The sequence below is a fragment of the Pyrgilauda ruficollis genome, unplaced genomic scaffold (assembly GCF_017590135.1).
Source record: "Pyrgilauda ruficollis isolate IOZ18807 unplaced genomic scaffold, ASM1759013v1 scaffold29, whole genome shotgun sequence".
Lineage (NCBI taxonomy): Eukaryota > Metazoa > Chordata > Aves > Passeriformes > Passeridae > Pyrgilauda > Pyrgilauda ruficollis.
In genome coordinates, this window is record NW_024524266.1 from 123,725 (window position 1) to 148,503 (window position 24,779).

The window sequence follows — 24,779 nt, forward strand, 5'->3', positions numbered from 1 at the left end:
TGAAAACCTCACCAGCAATTCATGTAGAGGATTATTACAAGGAAAAAGGATGTTCCCCTTTCTTTCTTCACATATCAAATGCATGCAGAAGATTGATGACTTAAACTGTAAAGTTGGTAAGTACACACAATCCTACTGAAATCTAGCCATTAGCTACATCCCTGTCCGCAAACAAGCTTTTAATCTTCTTTCAAGCACTCCAATTTGTGCCTGGAAGCAAAGAAATTAATCACAACAATGGCTATGGTAGTGCGCAATCAGAAGGAAACAGATGGTGTAATGCACTGTTTTCCAAACAGCAGCAGCTTCTATCTCCAGGAAAATAATATGAATATTTTCCCTTGCTGCTGGCATTACTACAACAAAAGCTCCTATTTGAAGGACATCTCTGCTCTGTACAGCATCAGCAAATTACCCTGGAGTTTATAGACAGCAATATTCTTTGAGAACCAACTAGACTGCACCTATCTCTCCTTTCACATCACATAAACAGTAACATTCAGTGGGTAACACCCCTCCAATTATCTTTAAATGACTGCAGACAGCCTGATGAATCAACACAATTGTGGCAATGAAATAGGGTTTATTTTTCTCATGCTTCATTTCCAGGTCTGTTCTGACTGCAGGCAGATTGTTGTACATTGACAAAGAAGCAGCCACGTCGACCTACAGCTGTACGCTCTCTCTGATTCCTCCTTTCCCAGGGACACGCAAAATACTTTAGAACAGTAACTTCAAGTTTTCTTGGGAATCATTAAATTAAAATGCCATCACTTTCTTCACTACTAAATGTTCCTACTGCTCCTTTTGATCTTTTTGTTTGTACAGAGGCCTTATCTTTACAGGGCATCTCAAACAGCCCACTGTGATTTTTCCTCCAAATCCTAACAATTATTTACAGGCTCTTCCTTACATCCTCACATTTGATGTGATGCTGAAAGATTCACACTAAGGAGCATGTATCCCCCCTAACTGTACAGAGCAGCAGGCTCTGGCAGCAGAATCATCACTGTTCTAGAGTTTTTTCTAGATTTATTCAATTTCTCCACACTTCTTCATATCTCCTGATAAGCCACTGCCCTGGTGTTGCTGTTTTTCCTATTGTAGAGCATGTTTTTCAGGGAAAAGAGTATATCTCACAGGCAAGAAACATGGCAGCTCTCATGCACTTCAAGATCTCACCACACACCCTGGGCTCAAGAGTACACCTGTGCACCCTGTGTCTTTCACTCACCCTCTCATTTTCCCTGGAGTTCTGGCAAGCAGGAGAAACAGCAGTATCAGAAGTGCCTTCACACCCCCCATAACAACCTAGAGAGCTGCAGGACTGATCTTACAGGAAAAATATAAAAGACTCTGAAAATTACATGGGGAACTGCGTCTACCATACACATCTGCAGAGCTCAGAAATTATTGTTTCTTGGATCAGTTTCTAAAAGCAAATATAAGGGCACCTACAAGCTAAATCTTGCCATATGAATCTTGCAGCACACTTGCAGTAACAGTGGAAATTAAATGAGGGGAAAGAAAAGTGAAAAATGTTGTTTAGATTTTTCTCTTTAAATCATATGTCATCAATTATCTCCTGCATACTTATTTATTTTGTTGAGAACAGTCATATAAACAGAAAGCTAAATTGGACTCATGCTACATTCTTGTACAGACTGATTGTTTTGCACACGTTAAAAGATAATATACAAGTTACTTCTAATCTGAAATGTAAATTGTTTTATAGAGTTGAACACCCACACAGCATAACAAGTTAACAGTGATTGTTACTATGCTTAGTCCTGAGCTTTTTTATAACCCTATATAAGCGTTGAATTATGGCAAGTTGGTTGTGTTAATTTTTAAAATTAAAAACAAGTTGTCAAAGATTAATCCATGCCAGAGGCCAGTCACTAGGCTAAAACAATAGAGTCAACTAGAGGCAGATTTTAAATGAAAAAGAAAATGTAGCTGAGGTGTTAAAGACACAAAGGTTGATATTCTTACATCCACAAATCCCACAGGGTTTTTGTAGACTGAAAATGCTGAGAAAACCTGTCTGAAAATCCAAGAAATAAATCATTATTCCCTGGATATTCTAGATCACTTGCATTTATTATTTTTATGCTTGTTAGAATTGGACAGGTGTGCTTATTTTTCACTTTCATACGACTCCAGCAGAACATTCTAGCAAAAAGTTCAATAGAGGGTCCTATCAAGTATTCTAGAGAATCTGCCATATGAAAATATATTTAATAAAATACCATTACATAGCAGCAGAAGCTGGAGTGGGAAGAAATTTCAGAAATAGGTATGAATGAAGATATATCTGTGTGAACCTAAACCCCACTGCAATCAAACTTAGTATCTCAAAAAAACATAGACAGCAATAAATATTCTTAATATTTTGATGTTGATTTATTAAGGGCTGGGTGTTCAAAGAATTATTTGGTATTACAAGAAATCTAGACAGAAACCCTGAATTAAGCTACAAGAGTGAATTAGGTTAGTTGTCCAAGCTTAATCCTAACTGGATGTATCTGCTCAGAGACAAACCACGATTGTAATAAGCATCAGATGAATATAAGTAGATCAGGACTGAGATAAATGGACAGCTTGCATTCTATTTATACTTGCACATTATGCTGCTGAGCCACTTCTGCCAGTCTTTCTTTACAGCAGAAAGATCTCTCGAAAAAAAATTAAACTAAAACAAATCCTAAACCTGATGCAGAGTGTTTCATAATTTAAATGTACAGTAACAACCAAACAAAAAATTACAATATGTAAGATTAGGGTTTCAATATCCTGGAACTGTTAACACTTAACTGTCAAGATAACAAAAAGCTCTTAAAGCCTAACATCTGTCCTTCTAATTTAGGTAATCTTATATTGCATGTCTGAATCTCCTGAGGGTTAGCAAAAAATGTGACCCATCTCCAAAGGAACAAGTTCCTTCACCATTAGCAATAGAAAATACTCTGGAAATCACAGCGGATCAGAGAAATAACCAGAGGAGAATGTCTTTTTATGATCAGGCACGTGAAGTGGGGTTTAACATCTAACAAGACAGCCCTTCCACTTTGTCCTTTGAGTCCTTTCACTTTTGCAGGAAAATAGCAATTAATTTCAAAACTTCAGAGATGTTCTAGGAAAGAGTAAGGAAACTGCATATACACTGACAAAGACCAGGGGGTGATAACATGGGGAAAGCCTGATTAGTGCCAATGATACCCAGTGCCAATGCAAAGCAACAGGTAAATGCCATTGTGATACTGGAGCTAATTATGCAACTGCCACCTCCAGCTCACTCATTTACTTAAATTCTGCCAGGTAAAATTACCTGGAAGGTGGCAATTACAGGTTGTGATTGAACAGATCTGTTGGAGGTATGAGGTCTACATTTTTGGTTGGAAGTGAAAAGTTGCAATATTTGCAAGGTTAGGCATAGTGTGCACCAGCCAGCCTGGTTCTAAATTTGTTATCAAAGCCTCAAGAATTCGTCAAGGCTATTGGAACATAAACTGTGCTAAATTCAAAAAGAAGCGGCTGAGAAACCGAATACCAAGACTGCAAGAACTAGATAACAGAGGACTGTGAAACACCTGGACTGTAACCAATCATATACTCTGTGAAATGCATGCAGAAAATGAGTGAACAAGACAAAGGCACCCATCAAGAAGTGTGTACTTAGTAGTTTGTAGAATCTATAAATATGTGTGTAATGTAAACAATAAACTGCTTCTGCTTGATCATATTGGTCAGTTGTTCAGGAGTCCTGGGTTTCCCACAACTGTGAAAGCATGTCAAGAGGAATCTGCTCCTGGAGACAGAAGCATAGGAAGCTCTTGGGAATTATTTCAGTCCTAAACTTGATGTGGACCCCTACTTTCACCCAACCACAGTTCAGCACCCGACTGGTGCTGCTCTGTGAGCCCAATGCAAGGGAGGGAGGAGACCACAGCAGGTGGGGGCTTGTAGAGAATTTCACAGCAAGACAAGGAGAAAGAAAGTGATGGGAGACTTTTGGTGCCTGCACCCTGTGGAGTCTCTGCAAGAGGAAGCTGCTGATGATAATCAGATAAAACAACTGGAAGCAAAAAGAAGTGTCTTAAGATCATTTATCAAATACAGCTTTATTGACTATGTCTTATAAACATACTATTGTTCCAGGCTTATCAGTCATTCCTTGCTCATACACCCTGAGGCACAGTGGTCGCTCCCATCATGTACCAGCTAATAATCAAATCAATCCTCAGGGACTCAGGATAAGCGGCTGACTTTATATATTGAGTTATGCTAGTGAAAGCTGTGTTCAAAAATCACCTGCATCTAATATGTGCATATACATGCGTATGCAAACACATATGAATGTATAGAAATTAATAACACATGCAGCCAACAACACTGACTGACCTTCCAGCAAACAGCTCTGTGCAGAATAAGCTGGGGAAGTGAGAACCAAAATCTGACATGGGAAAACTCTGGCTGGCATTTAGGAACCTTTGATTATGCTCAAAAGAGAATTCTAGTTCAAAAGTTCTATCTTTTAACAAGTAAAGCAGGTACACAGTATTTTCCCATCAGGCTGAGTTCTGGCAGAAGCAGGCAAAGAAGGGGTTTGAATGCATTTACACTCTAGACTGTTGCTGCTTTCCCCAACTGGATCTGCAGCATTTGAGATCAGCAAACAGCTCACGGGTGAAACCTGCGCTTCCTCAGTTTCTCCAAGGAGACAGAGCACTTTGGAGTGCGCTGGGAAGACATTTCTCAGTTGTTCAAGAGGGGCTGATTTTGCTGAGGGCCAGGAAAATGCAAACCCCTTGATTTTGAGAAGGTCATTTCCTGCAGATGATGCCTTAGACAACCATGAAATACAAAACATTGCATAGACCACTGCTGGATCAATGCACCCAGACAACTCCCAGCAGGGGTGTGCTCTGGCTACAGCTTCAGGTGCTCTCAATAATCTAACGTGTACAGAGGGAAATCACTGCTGAGCACCTACATAAATAGAGGATGTTGTCTTGTACTGCTTCCACAGGCCAGGAGCACCCTTTCAGCCTTCAGTCTCTGCTACCCTAAACTCCCTTCCTATGAAAAATTTTCTCTGTTGCCATGTGCTTTGGACCCAAGGGATCCAGTGCTCAGTTCTCACATCTTCTCTTATCAGACTTCAATTCTTCTACACTTTTCACAATCCTCTCTTAGTCTCTTCATGAATGGGCTATTAATAAAATGAGAGAGTTTTCAGCTGAGTGGCTCCTTTGAAATTCTTCTGCATGCACTGTTACACCAATTACAAATGTATATGGCAGTAATCCACTCAGCACAGAAGAAGTAGTGCTATTAATATGTTACAAAGCTTGTATACAGCTGTAAATAATACCTTTTAGGGACCTTTCAAAAATGCTGCAAAAATCCCTAAGCTGTAAGAACTTCATACAATTTTTCTCAGGTTACTGTTAGGATCCGGCACAGCAGGTTGTGTACTGCAGTCTTCTGAAATGGTTAAGTGTTTGGAGAAGGAATGAGATTTTCATCATATTAATGAATATTCATTAACTGCTGATTTTGATGGTGCTCATGTCAGCCTCTAGCAAAGTAGGATTTTTCCTTTGTACAGATAAGCATGCTTAATTGAACCAGGATGAAGGGATTTCTGGTGGGATGTTCAACAGTTTCCTAGACAGGCAAAGTTTTAGTTTGTTCAGAGTTAGTTTGCCCCATTCTGCTTATTAGCTACTCAGCTTTAATAGACATATTTTAATTACACAGTCATAATTAAAGACATAAATATACCTAAACATAGTGAGAGAGAGACCAAAGGTCTTTATGCCATCTGGAACTGCGAAGGACTACAAGTCCATGCTTCAGTTGAGTAGTTCTCTGAGAATTAAGAATCAACAATTTCCTTCTGAAAACCTAAAATAAATGCTGTATGATATGCAGTTACTATCACTGTAACCTTTAAAAAGACTGAGAAAATCATTCCATCTATAGCATCTTACCAACAAGCACCAACACTGAATACAGCCACAATCACACAGGCACTTTGTTTGACCTGACTCCATACTGTTGCCGAAAGGAGGATTCCTGCTCCCAGTGACTTCTTGCTTCCTTTGTGTGGCCATTTGCATTTGTGCAGCCCAACAGTGAATTATGCATGGATACGTTCCAGGTAGGACAAGCAGAGACACGTGATGTGGCTCCTGGTTGAAGAAGTCAAATATGATGGTACACAAAGGGGCATGTGGAAAGCTACTGAAATTGTTAGTAACCATTGATTTCCAGGTTGGGTGTATTATTAAATTAATATTTCCTAAAATAGTATTGCAAAATGTGCTTGTGGTTGGATTCTTCAGCTGAGATGTTCACATGATTTAATAAAATAGCACTATTGCATAAATAAAATAAAATAGCACTAATAGCATAAATAATGTCTATTTATGGCTGTACACTTAAAATCCAAATAAAGGCACAATGGGTAAGTACATCATTGGAGTTACAATTGCCAAACAAATTATTACACATCAAAATGTGTTGAAAGACACTGAAGATTTTGTAAATTAAATATACAAAGTAGAAACAGGCTGTGATGAAATCATGGCTCCTCTTGACATACAGCATGGAAACACTGGGGGAAATAACATTATTCATATGTAAGCTACTGAGAAAGGAAAATTCAAGACATTACCAAAAAAATCATAGGTTACACCTTAGCCAGCATATTATCTGATGTGACTAAAGCCTGCAAAGGACACACTGTGTGGGTCCCCATAGCTGTAGAGCCATAAAACCAAAGGTTAATTCCAGTTAATAGTTCCTTTCTCCCTCCCAAATTTTGATCTCCTTTGTTACATTTGGATTCACAGATTAATTTTTTCCAGACATTCTAAATGCTGTCAGTAAAGACAGCACTGTGACAACAGTTTTTATGTGTTCCTTTTTTATACAGAAGAAATGTTACACAGGCATTCTCTGCTGTCTGTTAAGGATGTGTTTCTGGAAAGTTTGATCACTAAAAACATTATCCCATTGCTTCACTCTCCATCACCAAACTGACTTAATCAACCACAGTTTGAAGAAGATGATGATGACGCTGAAGATGGAACTATTGAGGAAGAGGGGCACAAGTGCTCCCACTAAAAGACTTATACTAAGGACCTGGTCTCAGGGATGCAGCCGTAGGGATCTTTAAGGAGGGTGATCAGCTCCAGAAAGCTGGCATCTCTTCCAGGTGACAATTACTCCATCCACCATGTCATATATACTGTCCCTGTGCATTTAAACTGTGTCTCTGCACACATCCCATCTTCCCCACAGAAAAAGTCATTTGCTTCCCAAACAACGTCCAGGATTTCACCTGGGTGGCTGACAACAGTTAGCAGAGCAGGATGTTCAAGAATCAGTAGTGGAATGCCAACCTCAAGGACAGGACCACCTAGGGAACTGGTCCTCTCCTTGTGCAATCCAACACAAATCAGGGACATGGCCATAGGAGTAATCTTTGCTCAGATTTGTGATGTGTAGGCCACCAGCCCCAGTTATGTACAGGTCTGCCTGGGATATTTTTTATTTTATATTATTAAATACAAGCAGGGCATCTGGAAAGCATTACGTAAACTGACTTTCTCCTTCAGAAGAAGGTATGGGATTCCCAGCTATATCCCAGGAGTGAGAAGCAGGTAAGAAAACAAAACAAAAAAAAGGACGGATACTGCAGTTCATGTTAAATATATACAACACTCAAAAATTTCAGAACTCCCCAGCTGCTCTTGAATCAAAATAAATTCAGATCAAAACCAAAGTAGTGTCAAAGAATAGGGCTGCTACTGAGTGCAGAAATTTTGCAGAACACAGGTTTAACTTTACTTTATAAGGTTCCTCATTAAATCACAAATTATACTCTGCTCTGCTTTGCAGCTGCATGCCTGGACTTTGCTGCTGTCCTGGATACTAATACTATCTCACCACATTTCCCTACGTACAATCATTTAATTATCTTTAAACATTTAAAACAATCTGTGATGACTGCTACGATATATACTACATGCATATGGCAAAAGTAAAAACCCCACAGTAAATAACTAAAAACCAAATGGCTACTACAAAAATTGACACAAATTACTTTAAGTTGCAACACCTAGAAGCCATCATAGAGTCACTGTGCCTTGATCCATTTAGAGCGAACTGCAAAATTTTCCGCTCTGCCACAGTGGCACTGGAGCACCTGTACACCTTGCTGCAAAGGTTTCAACCTACAGGAAAACTTCTAACACTGCAGAGTACCACCAAGCAGGTGGCACCAAGCCAGCCAGGCAACACATCTGATATGCCCTATGTACCCATGGACACAGGAGACTCCTGAACCCCTCCATCCTGGATCATCTTCACTGTTGGAGGCATTCAAGATTCAACCAAGCATGTCTCTAATAAGCAGATTTGTTTTGAGCTGGTGATTGGACAAGATGATACCCACAGAAGCCCTTTGCAATCTAAATTAGTCTATAATCATCTGGTCCATTTAGCTCCCTTGCTGTTATTCAGTTGTGCTCACTGCTTTGATTCCCACAGAGGAAAAGGGAACCATTTTCCGTGCTTAATTTATGTCGGTTGTTGCAATTTCCTAGTGAATTAATAATTTAGCAGAATTTTATCTTCCTCATTTTAGAGTTATGCGAAGAGGCCAAGTGATAAAGTAAAACATTAAATTATTTACAAGTTGTACACACATGCAGGCAGATAAATGATGCATCATATATTTAACAGTTGTTAGAAAGTACAAAAACAATAGGCATGACAGCCAAAGTCCTTTGTCTAAGGAGAGAAAAGTAATCTTCAAGTTTGTGTTGATTTTTTCAGGCATAATAGAAGGCTAAAGCAAATGTATTTAAGGTAGCTCCAAAGTTTGTACAAGCTTCAGAGCTACCAGCTGAAGCAGTTTCTGTCTGCAAATGAAGGAATCAAAAAATTTAACAGGGCTCCGTTGCCCTGCTGGCAAAATTATTCACAAAATGCAATTCAAACCTTGTTCCATGCTTTAGAAAGATGGAATTGAATAAATCACGAGTGTGCAGAACTGTCAAGTGTTGGCAGGTGATTAGGTTATCACAGACTGGGAGAATAAATTAAAAATTCATTTGTAATGGGTGAACAGTGCTATAAACCAACAAACAAATCCTAAATTCTCAAGTCTTCAATTACCAACCCTATTCAGTTTGCTTGAATAAAAGATTATGTCTTCTTATTTTGGTGCTCAAGAAATAAAGAACTACTATTAAACTGCTGAATTTTTATACAACTCCAAATAACCTCTACACATGATGAAGACAAGAACAGCAAACAGAATTCCTCCTAATTTTAGCTTTCTAAATGCATTTACTGCCTTATACATGCAGCTGAACAACTTCCTTCAAATAAAACTTAACCAGAAATAGGTTTGGAAAATGGAAATACTTTTGAAGCACCATGCTCTAAGTATTTTCTACAAAAAAAACTGCAAAGCTGAACAAAATACCACTACAATTCCCCCCACACCCCCACCCCCCATAACTTCACATTCTTCTTGAAAACTGATTTAAAATATATTTCTTTCTTAATGTGCATATATTTCACACAAAGACCTACTGTTAAAATTCATCTGTCTATCTGAACCCCCCCTTCCCCTGAATGCACACAGAGACACACAGTCGTTAAAGGATTGGCAGAACAAGATCTCCTTTCTTTTCTGAAGGGGGCCCTTCCAACAAAGAACCTCCGAAAGTAGTATTTATTGTTAGGTGCTGGGTGATGCAATATTCTACAGCAATAAAGACCTAGGATCTGCTTCTTCCATGTCCTAACAAGCAGACACATCTTATCCACACTGTGTTAGCATTCTTCTACCCTCTGTTTCTGACAAACTCTTCTGGCATGCCACTGACTTTAAGTTCAGCAGGAACCCCTCTGAGCACCTACAGGCAGCTCCACCACAGCCAGAAGGCAGTTTTCCATCCACAGGGTGCTCAGCACATAAGCTCTGGTGGAACGACAGCAAGTGAAGGGGTTAAAGCACCTGCAGCCTTGGGGCTTGCCACACCTCCCCAGAAACACTCAGTGTGGTCTGGAGCTCACTTCTTTCCCTGATGCAAGCCCCTACCTCCTCTCACTGGCAGAAAAACCACCAGGTGTGGGAGGTAGAAGGATGCCCTGCACAGAAGACAGGGCTGCTGGCACAGGGTGGACACCAGCCCTCAGCTTGGGTAAGGCTGGTCGGTGAGACTGCAGCAAAATGGGGAGGAGGCTGGACAGAGTCAACTTCTAGTGAAAGGAGACACCACAAGGAAGCCTGTGGGAGGAAAGGAACTTGGTACTGAGGAGGGACAGCTGGGACTGAAGGGAGTGAGGGCAGAGGAGATACAGGCACTGGAGGGGAGGTGTGGTGTGAGCCTGGGTGCACAGATGGACCTCAGGCAGGAGACCTGAGGAGGGACCTGCTTAGGACAGCAGCAACGGGAGCAGAGGCCAGGATGAGAGTTAACCTCTCAGGACTCTGAGGAGAGCAGAAAGCACCTCTACCATGCAAAGGAAACTGCTTCTGGCTTTGCCAGAATGCCCCTGTGCTTCCTGCTCCGTGCTGGGGACTAATCCTTCACTTGGAGTAGCTGCTGTGCTGTAGTGTCTCAGAGAAAACAGGTGAGGAACACTTGGGATCATCCTGTTCATATTGCACGGATACAGAAACCCTCCCTAGCATGCAGGCAGGGATAGAGGGGGAGTGTACATGTGCAAACAACGAATCATAATAAGAAACAACATAATTACTGCTTATTTTGATAAGTTTGGATAGTTTATGGGGTGCAATTTTTAATAAAGTATAAAACACAATGCCTTGGGTGAGAGACCTACTCTTTCATGATCTTAGAGCAGACAGAGCAAAAAACCACCAAAGACCTCAAAGCAGCAAACACTGGGCAGTCATACAAACCTAGATGTACCTTGTTTCCTTTTCAGAATAAATCTCATGCCTCAGTTCCATGATTTAAGGCACTTTTCCAACTGAAAAACGAAATGTAAGAGCTTGAACATATTCTCATCAAACTGCAACACAAGAATTGACAGCTGACACGAAGTGTAAAAAACCATATCTCTCACATTAACTTTGCAAATATTATAAATTATAATAAAAGTTAATAACCAATAAATGACCAAAATGTTCTCAGATAAAATTTAAGATTAATAATTTAGCACTGAAAAATAAGTTTGCTATGAATATAGACTTCTAAATGAAAACACAAGCATCATACACGCATGTTTCATATCAAGGCTAGAAAAACAGCAAATAGTTGCCACAACAATCATGGTTTTTTTTCTTGGACAAATGGCAAATCTTAACAATATTTGAAGCTCTCAATAGATGGCTTGGAAAAAATCAAAAAAGATGTCTCATTAAAAAAAATACTTCTAGCTCTTATCATTGCAGCTGATTGTTTACACATACTTGAAAGTTGCTACTTATGTAATGTACATTTCGTCTCTAGTTTAAGCAAACCTTTTTCTCTGATTTTGGACTCAGCTAAGGCAAATCTGTAAATTGACAAACTGAACCACAGAAAGAAAGAAAAATGAAAGTCACAACAAAATGTTGCTTTTTTGACTCAGTGTGCACACTCAGCTTTCAGCCTTGTGCCTTCCCAGACCACCATCCCATGACATTTGTTTCTTTAGACAGTGCCAAGATGAAAATGCAAAGGAAATAGAGTCTAAGTCAGTCACTGGTTGCACTTCAATCCTATTTACTCACAAGGTGAGTTAAAAATGTGGCACTTTAAGAAATTCTGGTATTGGTTTATACATACTAGAATCTGAATTTCCTTGTCATTTCTAACTACACACTTTTGATCTTCAAAGTAAAATATTGCTTTACACATCATGTATTTCTTTTAAGAGGTGTGAAAAAATTAAAAAATTAAAAATTGGATAAGTGGTACTATAAAAAATGTAACTATTTCTACCTTTCACAGCAATCAAATAAAATCTTGTGTGAAAACAAACTGTGTGCAGATATCACACCTTGAAATTAGTTACAGACAGGGGACAGAATGAACCAAAATGTTTCTACTTCAGACAACATGGAAGACTTGGAGTCTGATACTACACCTACTGAAATGAACTCCAGGATAACTGGTGAGCTCAAAATTCAATTAAATCTTGACAGAAGCATGCACCAATAAGTGAAAAGACTCAGTTGAGAAACTGGGCTTAATGGGCAGATCTCTGCAGAAATCAAGCACCTGCAGTACGGTAACAAACAGACCAGGCAGCAAACCAACAGCCATAACATTCAATACCCATTAGATCTGACGTTAACCAAGACAGTAAACTTCTAAAGAGATGATGGTACTTGATTCAGTTATCCAGGTAACACAAATTAAGGGAGATTGTCACAGGAGTTCCACCATTTCTCCTCTTAATTAACTGCAGACTGCTAGTGAAGGAGCAGTCATGGCCCAGCCCTGCTCCTCCAGTGCCAAGGCCTTGTGTTCTCACTCTTGCCCTGGTATCAGCTCAAATCAAATGACCTCAGGATGAGGCAGGGCAGGCTGCAGATACGACAGTGAGCACAGTTCTCTCTCCTCAAAAAATAAAAAAAAAAAAAAGGCAAATTTCTGTTTAATCAACCACCATTTTAATGGTTCAAACCCCTGCAAGGCACCCATCTCTCACCTGATACAAGACAAGAGAAACCATGGGAAGCCAAAGGCAAGGGAGGGAAAATAGTGTGCTTAGAAAGTGGTTTGGGATCACCGTTTTGAAAAACCTTAAAAAATCAAAAACTTTATTAAAAATTATTGCTGTTGGGTTTTTTGTTTGGGTTTTTTTAAATGTCTCATTTATTAGGCAGCAGCAACATGGTTTATTAATAGCAGTCAAACTGCTGCTTGACGTTAGAAACTTTTGTTTATGGAAACTGCAGTTCTGTTGACTGGACATCTAACAGCTGTCAGAACCTAATGAGCTCACCAAGTGTTTGCTTTACACCATACAAACCCACAACTCTGCATCAATTATGGCGAAATGTGATAACTGTTCATAACATAACGTTGGTTGCTTGCTGACAGAAGCAGCTGAGGTGAAGAACAAGACCAGGTAGCAGCCCAGATATCCAAGTTTACGCAGAGTCGCGCTGGCCAGACGCCTCCCAGGCTGCCTCTGGATGAGACGGGTGTTGCTGCTCCCCTGAGCTCCCACCCTTGCCGTGCCCTGACTTTATCAGGGAGGGGATGCACAAGTGCCAAGCTCTGCCTCGCCCTGCCCCCTCCTATCCCACCTCACCTCACCTCTAGGAAAGGAAACCCCGGTGACTGGGCTGGGCAGGAGCCACAGCCAGACTCTCACCTCTGCTAGCAGAGGACCAGCCCTGCCAAGAGATACCAAGGGGCACACCCCCCTTATTTTCCCAAACAAAACCACTGCTTGAAGCTCACTGGCAGCACTGTGCCTGACCTTATTTCTGCTGGGAATGTTCCTCCCTCTCTCCCTCATCAATTCCACCACGCTTGTCTGATGTTTCCTTTTCTGCTGTGTCAAATACAGATAACAAGTTACTCGAGGCAGGGATCTGTCCAGAGCAGTATAGCTCACCAGCAAAGGGCTTGGCAGGCTGTACAAAAAATGGAGCAGAGCAAATGACCAGCCTTTAAAACAAACACAATTTTATTTGTTCATAGCTTAGTAATTTACTAATTCATTGCTTAATATGTTATTAGCAATACATTTTAAAAATCAGGCTTTGACCCTCAAAATTCCTTTTAAATGCATAAACTGTTAAACTAAGTTCTTCTCTCTGCAATTACCAATGCATTGATAATTTTCAAAGTCTGAGGTCTCCAGCATTAACGATGCTACAAAATCAACCCGGACACTTCTAATAACATTTTCCTGAGTACTTTTTGACTCCAGTAAATTGTAGCCAGAGCAGCTACTTGTGAAGCAGTCTGATCGCTATGGGATAAAGGGGCCCTGATGGACAGGGCAGCCCTTGCAATCCCAGACAGGCTGTGGGGCAGGGTCTGTGGAGAAACAAGATCTGCAAACCCAACACAGCATCCAGCATGGCCCTGCTCCCTGCACAGGAGAGCAGCACACAGCTGGCAAGGCTTGTGAGAAACCCACAGAGCCTAAACAGCAAAAACACCCCTCTGAAAGGCTGATCTGCTGCCAGGAGCAGGCAGCAGAGAAAAGGGTTAGGAAAGAGTCGAGAGTGGATGTACACGTCTTGCTGCCTTCTCTTCCGTGAGTATCTTTGAAATTGAATATTATAAACTACATTTGTTGCTATTTAAGGACACAGGTCTAGCTCTCTGTACCAGCCATGCATCACATGTCTCACATGTCAGGGAAACTTGCAGATTGGTTGTCAAACCAGCGAGACTGCTGGTCCAGGGTGGTGGTGATACTGGTGAGTGGGAAGGCTGCTCTGTCTCGTAGCACTGCCTGCTCCTGCTTTCCTTCTCAGGCAGGATGCACACCAAAGAGCCACCAGCCACGCTGCAGCTCAGGGAATGGCCACGTGCAGAAAGTCAGGAGCTACTTGATGGGAAAGGATGGGAGAGGAACTCCTGAGGGAATGTGGGGGAACAGGAAGGGCTTCTCTGCAATCCAAGTGCCAAATGGCAACACCCACATCTCTTCCTGCCTTGGCAGTCACCCATCAGGACTGTCTCAAATACCTGCATTTCCCTTCAAACTACTCTTGGATCTCTAAACTCTCACCCTCCTTTGGGGATAAAATTTAAATCCTGCCTCTTCCCACCAGCTCCAATAAGAGTTCTCTGCAGTGTCATACGAATGTCAGGCAGAGTCTTTACAGAATTCAGCCCGACACCATTATCCCAAAAGAATCGTTGCGGCGTTCAAGGGTGTTTAAAAAGAGTATCAAATAAAGCTCCGAGTAATTGTTCTGTTTCCATGTGTTAAAAGGCATGTGGTAGGATGCTGCAAAGTTTCTTCCTGATTTTCTGAAGGCTGAGTGGGAACTGTTAGTACTACTTTAACTTGGATAATTGCTGAGCACACCTTGCAAAATTAGGAATGTAGCATTTAATGCGTACCTTTCCTCTCCTTCTGCAAAATTATGGCAGATCTCTGTGCCACCCAGACCTTTTTAATTTCCTGTTAGATCAAAAATGTAAACAATTGCTTTGAAAAACACCTCCCACTGTCACACTGAAATAGTTCATCTTCTGTCTTCATACAACAACAGAGAGAAGCAGTTTCTATTAATAACCCTCTCCTGCTCCAGGCATTGTGGTCTCAAAGAAATTCAGGTATACAATTTTCAAAGGAATTGACTTTGAAACAATGATGGCACTGAAGTCAGATGCAGATTGCAATGTCCTTGAAAGGCAAGTAGCGCATCAGCTGGGAGTAAGAAGCACTGAAGAGACTCAGCAGAAGGAAAGGACGAAAGTATGGAATTAGAAAGCTAAAAATGCTATGTGTTGTTTTGTATTTTTTTCTTACCTTTACTTCACAAATGATTTATCTGATGTGGAAAGATCCTTTTTTAATTTTCCTGTCAGCTGTTGGCAGCATTTTGAAAACCCTCAGCAACTTTAATGACTTCCTTTTGATCCCTCCAGTGCACTCAGATGCTCTTTGCCCCTCTTTACCTTCAAATCTCTACTATCAGAACTCCAGTGTACATCCCACAGGGCACTTGCAGCCTCAGCAGCTGTTGCACAGAATCCAGAAATGGAATTTTTGACTGTGGCTGTCCTCAACAAAACCACCTGTGCCAGGATCACAGTAAATGTCTGGGTCCTGAGCAGACTGGACCTATCTCATAATTAGAGCCTGGCATATGCTCAAGCATGAATTAAGTAATGATGATGAATTTTCATCACTCTTGTGATTGTGTGAATGTAGGTCATATTCCAGCCTAAGTACTGAACATAAAGTTATTATTTTTCAGACAGTGTATTATGCAGACCCAGCTTCATGACCTACTAAATGCCCATCTATGAGCAAAACATCCAGAGAACCTTTTTATATCACCTCATTTCTGCCAGCTTTTGGTTCTCATCCAAGCTGCATAACCAAACACACCTGTTTTGCTTCCTTAGCCCATCTTTCCCCTTCTCCCATTGTCAACAGTCCTCAAAGTAAGCTGGAAAAATTCCTTTCCCAAACAGAAACATTCTTTCCTATCTACTTTATTTCACTGAATGTTCGGGTGAGAGCTTTAATTTTGTTTTTAAGTATTATAACAAGAATAGAGTATTTTATATAAATGCACTTTGCCATTAAAAACATGCTGAAAGGCTGAATAAAGTATCTCAAAAAAGTGAAATGCTAAGTAAGAAAGCATCAAGCTTCCTTTTATAAATCCATTTGGTAATAACAACCAAGTTCCAGACTCAGCTGGAAACTGAAAACAAAAACCAGCAGAAGAATTACCCGGTGTTCGGATAAAGAAATTCATGTATGTATCAACAAGAGGATATAAGATGGGTAAATTCTGTCCTCCCTCCCACACCTGAGACACCTGCCTGAGAGAGTTAAGGCACTTCCCAGGGGCAGACAGGGAATCAGAAAAGCCCACTCAGCTTTCACCTCACCACATGAATTACCAAATTACTCTCTTCACTACAGTAAATCTGAAAATTGCAAATGTTAAGATAATGGAAATAGAGAACAACCAATTCAATTACAAATATTCCACAGGAGCAGGATACAGAGCCATAAGGAACATTTCAGTTTGGCAGGGCCTTTCCATGGCAGTTGCTTCAGTAGGCATCATGCCTGTAGCAACACACGCAAGGTAAATGCAGAAAGAGGAAACAAACCAGTCACGCAACGCATGGTTCCTGTGGTTCATGGGCCAAAAGCTGATACCAGACTGGTTTTACAAAGCTCTTGTTCAAACACAAGGCATGTGACATGAGATAACCTCAAATGACCAGCTAAATATGGTTAGCTAACCTAACCATAGGGTTACTTGGGAGAGAAAACCAGCAGCCCAGAACAAAATAGTGACCAAGGGAAACAAGTTTGTTCATCTCAGACACAGGAGTGTTTACAAAAAAGGCTGCAATTTATTATTTGATATTTTTAACAATGAAGGTTGTAGCCTGAAGAGTAATTTTTAAAATCAGCTACGTGTATTATTATAATTTGCTATTTATATAAATTAACTTGGTTTTTCACATGCAAAGACACCCTCCCTTTAAATCCATCAGATGATAGGCAGGAATTGAAAGAAAAGGAAGATACATTTCTGGCTCAACAAGAATTGAGACTTTAAAAGAACTAGGACAGTCACTTCTCAGTGCAAATTTTTTGGCTGCCACATGAAATGCTGAAGGCAGAAAGACATTTAGTAAAACTGTCACTTAGCAAATGCCTCAAGCACAGGAAGGGTGACAGCAGGCACAGCCCGGAAGTAACAGCACAGGTGAAAAACAGGAGCTTACTTATTGCACAGCAGTGCAGTTCTCAACTTGCCAAATACCTGTTTGCCCAGATTATCAATTTCAAAAAGGCTGACTGCTGCCAAGCAGCACTGCATACCAAAATCTTCAAAACTTAGCAGTACCATGCTGCACTGTGCTTTATCAGCTCACCACAATTTGAGTGATACATTATACTAGGAACCTGCCTTGCCCTGTGTCCTCAAAGTGATTTACGTGCCTAAAACACCATCACATTGGCTCCTACCAAGCTCAAACACCACCAACCTTCTCATGAAGGTAGAAACATCTGGGGATAGCTATCACAAGGCTTCTCCATTTCAGCTTTCTCCCTTGCTGAAAATCACAGCCAGTTACAGCTTTGTGTGACCAAGTTTAACATTTTTTCATTGCAGCAAGGGTATCATTGTGTCCCACTCCCTGCTGCTCCAGGGAACCATGTGGGAAGCCCAACAGCCAGCTCCATGCCTCTGGAACACCACAACTCAAATAGCACTTCCCGTCAGTCATTAAGAAATTGAAAGCATTATTACAAAAACTCAAAAGCCACAAAAAGAACAGCAGAGGCAGACTGAGGATATAACTAAAATCCAAGACTGCTGTAAGTAAGGGGATTTATTGTCCAAAACTGCCCACTCTGTGCAGGAAGTCAACCTCCAAGATGATGATTCCATCTCTACCTGCACCCAGGACTGTGTGCTTAGGCTGACTGTTCCACAAGGCATGAGAAGGCTGCACCCCTGGTGCTGTTAAAGGCAATGTTAAGGGCTGGACTTCCAAACAGTTTTCATCACCACAAAGCTACATTCCTATGTGTGGTGAGCCAAGTGGCTCATGCTTGAGCTATGTAGTTGTGGGGATAAGTAACTGGAGAAAGGTCAAAATAGCTAACGCAGTATTGCAGGGTTAACTCAAGAGACCTACAAGGGATTAATCCATACAAAAACATTCAAGATCCTGTTCTTTCTGTCGAAATGAGAGCTGCTATTTAATGGGACAAGACAAAAGAAACAATGGAACTAAGCCAGATATCGTAAAACAGCAGGTTCAAACTTCCAGCTGAAACGCAGTGTTTCAGATACTGAAAATCGTAAGAAGTTGTTTGAGCTGACACACAGACAACAAAATCTCAGGTAGCTGGCTTGATCTTCATTAAATGAAAAAGTGAGCGACCCAAATGCCTCCTACTCCCAGGTTTTGGCCAACACATCAGCTGAGAGCCAACACCCTGAAGACAACTCAGCCTGTGTTACATGCAGACATCCGTTCCTGCTCTGTGCTGTTCCCTCTCTGCAGTGGTTCCCTGTTATTTGATATGCACGAGGTAATCTTGCAGCTTGGCACTCTGTGGTTGGAAGCGTGGCAGGCAGCTGTGCCAGGCACTCCTGCCAAGAAAATATTCTGACACACCATGGTTATAAAAACACATCAAAGGAAAAGGCTTTTTTCTTCTTTCATATCACTAAGTACTTAAATCCCAGCAGGGCTCTCCTGGCTCTGCAAGCTTTAAGTATATATACCCAAAGTCCATAAACTGAAGAGGAGACTTACAAATATGCACCCCACAATCCCCTGAAAAGCCATTCTAAATGTGCTATCATTTACTGTTTAATACCTATTTTTGGATATGAAGTCAGTGATAGGTGGGTTTTTTTTTTTTGAAAGGGGGGGAAGTTGTATGTTAAAAAAAAAAAAAGAAACCCTATTGAATGAAGTGTTTTGGGACACAATATTTAAGCAATAATACTTGGTTAAAAAGAAAATGTAATCAACCTTAATGTTGATCAAAATTTTTTTTTCAGATTCCCAAAAAGGCAGCCAGCTCCTTTTGATAAGGACGATTCTGTTGCCATCTCTGAACCTTTCTCCCACTAGTTTCACTAGACTCAGCTGTTCAGTAGTAAAATAAAGAGTTTGGTTTAGGCCAGAACATGCTAAGAAATGGATGCCATGCAGGTGCTCCCAGGATCCTTGACAGTGCATCCTCACAGAAAATATGAGCAATCCACTCCTAAATGCTAGTGTCTGTTCAACTGCAGCACCCACCCTTATTTATAAAATTTTAAATCTCATGTCAGGAAGGGAAAGCAAGTTTATACCAGCAGAGGCATTCCCCACTACCACTAAAGGCCACCTGGGAGCAGTGGAGGTACCCATAGCCTGCAGATTTCAGAGCTCTCACATGGATCTCTCCAACTTCACCAGCTACATAGAAAGCTGACAAAGTTGCCAAGTAGTAAATCAATGCCTTCATGCTCAGACCTGCCTGCTTGCCAAATTAATGGAAGCATACAGAGCACTCTGCCACATGGAGAAACACTTTTTGAATCCCCAAAGTTGAAAATCAAGCGAACTAAGGACAAGGGTAAGAAAGAGCAGGCAAGCTCACAAGAGTGGAGGAATGGGGAGGACAAGACACACAGAACAGGTCCTTCCAGCTGCCCACAACTTTAAAATGTCCCTTCAGTATGCCTGAGGATGTTCCTGTCCTTGCAATAATCTAACTCACCCCAGTGATTCTGGGTACTTGGAGACGGTGTGTGAGTCCCTTCCTCCCACATCTGTGCCTGATTTGCCAAGACAGGTGAGCCAGCCTTCAAAGCTTCAAAAGTCTGCCTGTCAAGAACAGAAAGCCAGAAAAATGTAATGTAAAGTTTGGGCCCAATCTGTGAATAAGACTGAAAATGCAGAGCTACTGAAAAGTGACTGAAATGGCTATGGGATGCTACCTGCACTTAAAATACCAGCACTGCATACAGATTTACTGAGGAACCACCTGTTTTCCTTCTTTGGTTTGCAGATGTTTCTTCTTTCTGCAGAGCATTAAAATTGTGTTTGAGGAGAGGAAACAGATGGTAGCTGCTATAGTGGCACTTTTCCAAGGTGGAAAGAAACCATTATAGTGGGGCTTCCACAAGCTTAAGGCTGAGAATGTCAGATTTGTATTGCCTGTTTGCACGAATTAAACACATCACTGCAAGGCTTCCAAATGATGCAAATGTAGGGTAGTGGCTGACACTGAGAGCTGGTGCCTTAACACTGTTTGTGTGTCAGAGCAAAGGGAGTCCTAAGCAGAATCCCCACAGCAGTCAGTGAAATGGACAATCCATAAGGTCCCAGGTCAGAACTGTTTATCATCTCTGAGCTACTGCTCCATGGGAGGGGAAATCCTGTCCATAAAGAGTAATTTGTGGAAGGGGGTTGAATTTAAAACAGCAACAGGACTGAAAAAAAAGAAAAATAAAAACTAAATCCAAATAAAGATAAATTATGCCATTATGCATCAAAATAATAAACATGGCAAAAACAGAATTTTGTTTTTCAGTATCGATAATAATTTCAGAGGTTTTTTTCTGAAATAACTCCAAAAATCTAATGGGAAAAAAAAAAACAACCAGAGAATTTCTTTAAATCATTTCTGCCTTTTATGGATTTATATGAGAAAAGCGAAACCAATGACTCTGCTCCTCCAAGTCCAGGTGGCCATTTGATAGAGGGAAAGTGGCTAGGAAGATTGAGGAGCATATCTGGGAAAAAATAAAAGATGCCATGGGAACACCCTTCACAGTTGTTGGGAAAGTGTAGGGCATAAGGTGATTTTGAACTGTAGAGCAGGAGTCAGAGCTGCAAAATGAAGCAGATGATAATATTAAACTAGGGAGCATGATTTTGGCAGCTAAGTATATCCAGCAGGAGAAGATAATGTAAGGTGTTGGAGAATAAGGTGAAGGTGAGGAAGACAAGAAATAATCAATCAAAGATTTTCCAGAGAAAGCTGTGAAAGATTTGTGAAATGTGGCACAGGAAGGCACTCGAGGGACTCAGGGAGAGGATCTCACATTGGTATGAGTAAGGAGAGGTCAGTAACTTACCACGGGGGCTGGGAATGTGAGTAAATCAGAATTTGCTCAGAGCAGAGGGAGCAGGATCTCTAAGGCAAGCATTGGTGTGGCAGTGAGGGATGAGTAGCCCAGAAAGGTTGTGTGAGTGCCAGACTGACACAAGGGACTTGCCAGTGGGAAAGCAGCCAGAGGCACAAAGGCTGTTCTGGTAGGACAGTGAAAGATTACAGACACACCCAGACTTACCTTTCCTAACCTCAGGCACTGGGAGATGCCAGGTTGGGAGCTGAGCTGCTCCAGGCTTTCTGGCCCCTGACCTAGTCACAGGAACGACCAGCACACCTCAGAACGTGGAAGGACTTTCCTTCTTAACATGCCCGTTCGCTCTGTTTGGCACTCAAGGGTTTTAGAATCCCTCTTCTTACTCAAAAGCTTAAAACTACCTGGGATAAATCTCAGCCTGCCTGTAGTATAATTCGGAGGGAAAAAAAATGAGCTAAGGAAGAAGAACAGGTTTTTGGGGTTTTTTTCCCTAGAATCCTACAAAGGAGAAAATCCCTCAATGCCTGAAGGTGGACAGCTGTACTGGGGGAAGCCAGGGGAACCTCTGCATTTAATTACTCCTGAGCACAGAGATATTGAAAAAGCCTGAACATGATCTTGGGCTGTTAAGGAAATCTTTGCTTGCAAAAGGTTTGTGAGCCAACAGAACTGCTATGAAGGCAGACAGAGGACAATTAGACCCAAGGACAGTGCACAGCCCAAGAATAGGAGACAGCGACAGAGCAACTGTCAGAGCAACCTGAATGCAACAAGGGAGGGAGAGGGGGGGAAGGAAAAAGGAAACCTGAAACAGTCACCTATAAATACAACCACTGGCTGTATAAAAGCACTGCCTGTGGCCTGAGAATACCTGCACAAGGATTATAACAGAGAGAAAGAAAGAGAAGGGGGAGGAGAGGGACCAGCTAAATCACATGAGTATGAAATTGGCTGTAAAGTAAAGGCTGCCTTTTCTCCTTTTTTTTTTTTTTTCTTCTTTAAATATGCAAGTTTAACAAGCTAAAAACCAGCACACGGTCAGACCTGCCAGCAAGTATGAAAACAGCATTTGGGCTGCTGGTGGCTTACATGAAGGTCACAGTGTACCTGCAGCTGCACAGCTGACAGACAGCCAGTGTCACAGGCAAACCTCCCACTCTGGAGTCTCCCTCTTCTTCAGCTCAGGAGGAAAAGGCTCCCACACTCCCAACCAAATCCAGCACATGTTCTTAAAATTTATCTTGCCACAAAAAACCTAGATCAGCATTTTCACAGGAGTGAAAAAAGTAATGTAAAAAATACTAAAATAAACTGCAACAGACAATATGCCCTAGCAAATATCAGTCTGGCTTTCTTCTTAAGCATTCAGAAAACCAAAACAGGAAACTAAACAAATATCCAGATATTTAATAAAGACGTGTTTTTAAAATAGGAAGATAATCAACAGGAAAAACAAGGAAGGAGAGAAAATGTGTATGTGACCTTTACTTGTCATTTAATGCTTGTTCTTGTCAGATCAAATCTTGTTCCCCCCCCCAAATGTTGTTAAGAAGGTAAAATATCTTTTATCCCTGTCCAAGAAAACAGAGGCAGCTGATCTGTTCATTCCATATTTGTCTTTTAATCTATGTGTTCATCAGCCTACAGCATCAGCCATCTTGCTAATTATCTGCTTGCACCACATGGAAATTGAAAAAGATGAAAAAGTCACCCTTAGGAAACAGCGGACTAGGAAAATGGGAAGATAAATTCCAAGTTTTGATACTGCAAAGAATAATACCTTATAATATTCTGTATTTTCAAATCACTGTTTTGTCTCACATGCCAAGAAGATGCAACACTTCTGTAATCTGTCAACCAAGAATAAAGGGCAAAGCAAACAGTTTCAAAAGATGCAAAAACCACCTCTCTTGTCTTTCCAGGTAACTTTTTATTCTGAAATATGTTCACATCTCTGCATGAGCAATAGCCAGGATAACACTCCTAGATCTAATCAAAGATCACCTCATTGTGCACTGCTTCTCGGTTCTAGTTTTGAACACACAAGCATTTACCTTTTCAACAAATAAAACAATCTCAGAAATTTTCATAATATTTTTTCAGTGCTAAAACCTGAGAGTTCTGAACATGGAGATCTGCTCTAATTTTTAATCCATACAGATGTAAAACTACATTTACCACGATTAATTCATGCAACTCTTCATTCTCATGGAAAAGCAATTTAGAGCCACCCAAAATACTGGCTTGCAAGTGCTTACAGTTAGCTCAGCTTTGCACTGCTTCACATCAGACTCATTTCACTAGACAAATCTGTAACTCCCCCAATTTAGGTACAGCCGAGATAAAAAGGGAATCAAGACCCATTTAGAGTACATGACTGGGCTAACAACTACTCAAAATGATGTTCTAAAGCATGCTTCAGGAATAATTAAGCACTAAAAAAATGTTAATTAGTGTTAATATCAATGAAAGTTTAACCTGCTGACAAAAAGCTCTTAATGTTCTCTTTCCTATTAATGAGAGCATGCATAAAGAAAGCTAGTCGGATTGCCAGGATTTTCTGTAAATCCCACAAAATCACTAACAGCATCCACACAACACATTATTTAAGACCAGCAGCTCCTCCTACCAGCGCACTGGGAAACCGCATTTAATCTTTGCATCAATTCTTCTAGGGCCATTTCTTCAATTTTCAGCCAGCATCTCATTCTCAGATAAAACAAAAAGAATCCACAGCAAGCACGCCCCCCTGCTCAAGGATTAAAGGAGGCAGGGGGGAAAAAGCCCCAAACCAGCCCGCTACAGCAGTGCTTCGCAGCCCCGCATTTCCATCGCTCCGCGCGGCTCCCCTCGGCACAAAGGGAGGCAGGAGCCCACGTTCCCTGCTGGCAGAGCCTGGCCGAGGCGGGGACAGCCGCAGCCGGGAGTGCCGGTGGCAGCAGGACCGCTCCGAACTTCTCTCCCGGTGCCGCGCGGCTGGCCCAGCGGCGCGCTCCGGCCCGGTGCGCGGCGCTGCGGAGCCGAGGCGCGGCCGGCGCTGGGAAGGAAGGGCTGCCCGCATCCCGCGGGAGCAGCGGCGCGCAGAACGCCCCATCCGCACTCACGTGAACGCCGCGGCTCCTCCACCTTCCTGCCAGGGTGGGCAGCTTGGAAGGAAAATGCTGCTGTGTTAAATTCAACCCTCTTCCCACTGCCGCTCCCACCAGTCCACGTTCGGTTTGGACCCGTCATTTTTGAAGGCTGAGGACTTCAGATTTCCTTTTAAATGCTGTCGGATTTCCTTTAAACGCACCTGTCTTCTGGAGTTTTTGGAGGAGTTTGCTTAAATGTTGTGCCACAGCAGTGCTATAACTCTGCGAAATCTGTATTTCCACAGCAACTGCATTCCCACCTTAGGCAAAGGGGTTCTAGAGTCGGGCTCTATGGACTCCTCAAGGTATATGACAGCAGA

At 41.5% G+C, this 24,779-nt stretch overlaps 1 protein-coding gene across 1 annotated transcript in view; it reads right to left on the reverse strand.

The window, feature by feature from the left end:
* MCF2L (MCF.2 cell line derived transforming sequence like) overlaps positions 1 to 24,051 on the reverse strand; it is a 122,996-nt gene extending 98,945 nt beyond the window's left edge. Inside the window, exon 1 of the mRNA XM_041472395.1 lies at positions 23,958 to 24,051. Within this exon, the coding sequence (XP_041328329.1) occupies positions 23,958 to 24,036 (79 nt within the window). The 5' untranslated portion in view covers positions 24,037 to 24,051. The remainder of the gene's footprint in view (positions 1 to 23,957) is intronic.
* Between the last annotated feature and the right edge of the window lie 728 nt (positions 24,052 to 24,779).